General features: G+C 44.9%; 1 protein-coding gene across 1 annotated transcript; it reads left to right on the forward strand.

Annotated features, from left to right (window-relative positions):
* Positions 1-718: 718 nt before the first annotated feature.
* PPTG_19235 (hypothetical protein) lies at positions 719-1,153 on the forward strand (the record flags this gene model as incomplete). The annotated part of the gene is made up of 1 exon (XM_008917658.1): positions 719-1,153. The coding sequence occupies one exon, from the start codon at positions 719-721 to the stop codon at positions 1,151-1,153; it is 435 nt and encodes a 144-aa protein (XP_008915906.1).
* Positions 1,154-1,529: the final 376 nt, after the last annotated feature.

A 1,529-nucleotide genomic window follows, 5' to 3' on the forward strand; every position in this document is an offset into this window, starting at 1 on the left:
AGGAATTTGACCCCGTCTGGGACTTAGAGGCTGTTCAAGACACCACACTGTAGGCGAGGCTCTGACCATGCTGCCGCAGCTAGTGTAAGAAAATCTGCCAAGGAAACTCAAGAAGGCAACAACCTGCGTGGTACCCTTGGCTTGAATGCGACAGGAATCTCGTTTCGATTAGTGGAGAACCCTCACTTCTAAGCCACGTTTGACTACCAGTTGTCATCTCGTCGTCAGATATCAGGGCGACTACTGGATAAACTTTACGAACGTGAAAAAAACCCGGATGATTGTGCTTTTTTTTTCGAAGCTCTTATTACCGATGGTTGGACGTATACGAAGGGAGATGGAATTACCAACTTTGTTTTTGTTGACCCGCGAACACCACCGATTTTCTGGAAATCGATCAATACTAAGCTGAAGTACATTCCGCTGAGTATATTGCGAGTACGATTTGGACTACAATCTTGGAGTTTGAGGCAGAGATCGGTAAGGGGAAAGTTTCTGCTGTTGTAACAGACAATGCATCAAACGTGAAGAAAGCTTGGAGTCTAGTTCGAAAAAATCGCGTCCGTATGGTATGCACCGGGTGCTCAGCACACGGCATGAATCTGTTGATAAAAGATCTTTTTCAAGTTCAAGTTTTTCGATGATGTCCTAGCAAAATCTAAGATTCTGGCTCATTTTTTTCAAAGATCGACTGGGACTGTCATATCGATTTCGACGGATGCAGAAGGCGTTGAGGAAAAACGGCGAGAAACGTCGACGTCTTTCGTTATCTATACTTACTCGGTGGTACATTCACGAGAAGTGTATCGCCAGTGTTTACCACAACAAAGACATTCTCGCTGCGATCTTTTCAGATACGGCTTTGCTTAAGAGCGATGAAGGCGATGCTTGTGATAAAGCTCTTGCCACTTATCGTGACGATGAATTTTGGCAGGAGGCCCAGATCGTTTTATCGCTAATTGAGCCCATTAGCAAGCGTCTCGCAAAATTTGAGCGCAATAACTGCACCATTTCACTTGTTTACAACCAGTTCGAGTGGCTGCGTATGCACCGGGTGTACACGAGAACCTTGCCGGATTGTAGATTGGAACTTCAGGAAGATGTATTGGCTGTTATAACTAAGCGCCAGGAGAAATTTGCTCAAAGGAAATGATAATGACGAATCTCCTCGACCACACCAAAACAATGTATGATAGCGAAAATACGGACACAAAAATAATGATTAACGCTTCCAAGGAACTTGCCCTTGAGATGGAGCTGATTCCGGATGCGTTGGGAGACGAATTTCACGCACAGTTGCAAAATTTTAGAATCGCAAAGTCGGAATGGATTTGGAAAACTCGTGTCACCATCACTGCTACAGCCTATCAACTGGTAGGCACTAGAAACGTCTAGAGCGTATCACTTAGTGCAGAAATTTGCAAAGTTGATTTTGTACGTCCCAACGTCTTCTGCCACCAGTGAGCGAAGCTGGACTATTCGTGCGTTGATTCATACCAAACTGTGGAATCGGCTGGCGTCAGATCGTG

This window comes from Phytophthora parasitica, assembly GCF_000247585.1.
Source record: "Phytophthora parasitica INRA-310 unplaced genomic scaffold supercont2.110, whole genome shotgun sequence".
Classification (NCBI taxonomy): domain Eukaryota; phylum Oomycota; class Peronosporomycetes; order Peronosporales; family Peronosporaceae; genus Phytophthora; species Phytophthora nicotianae.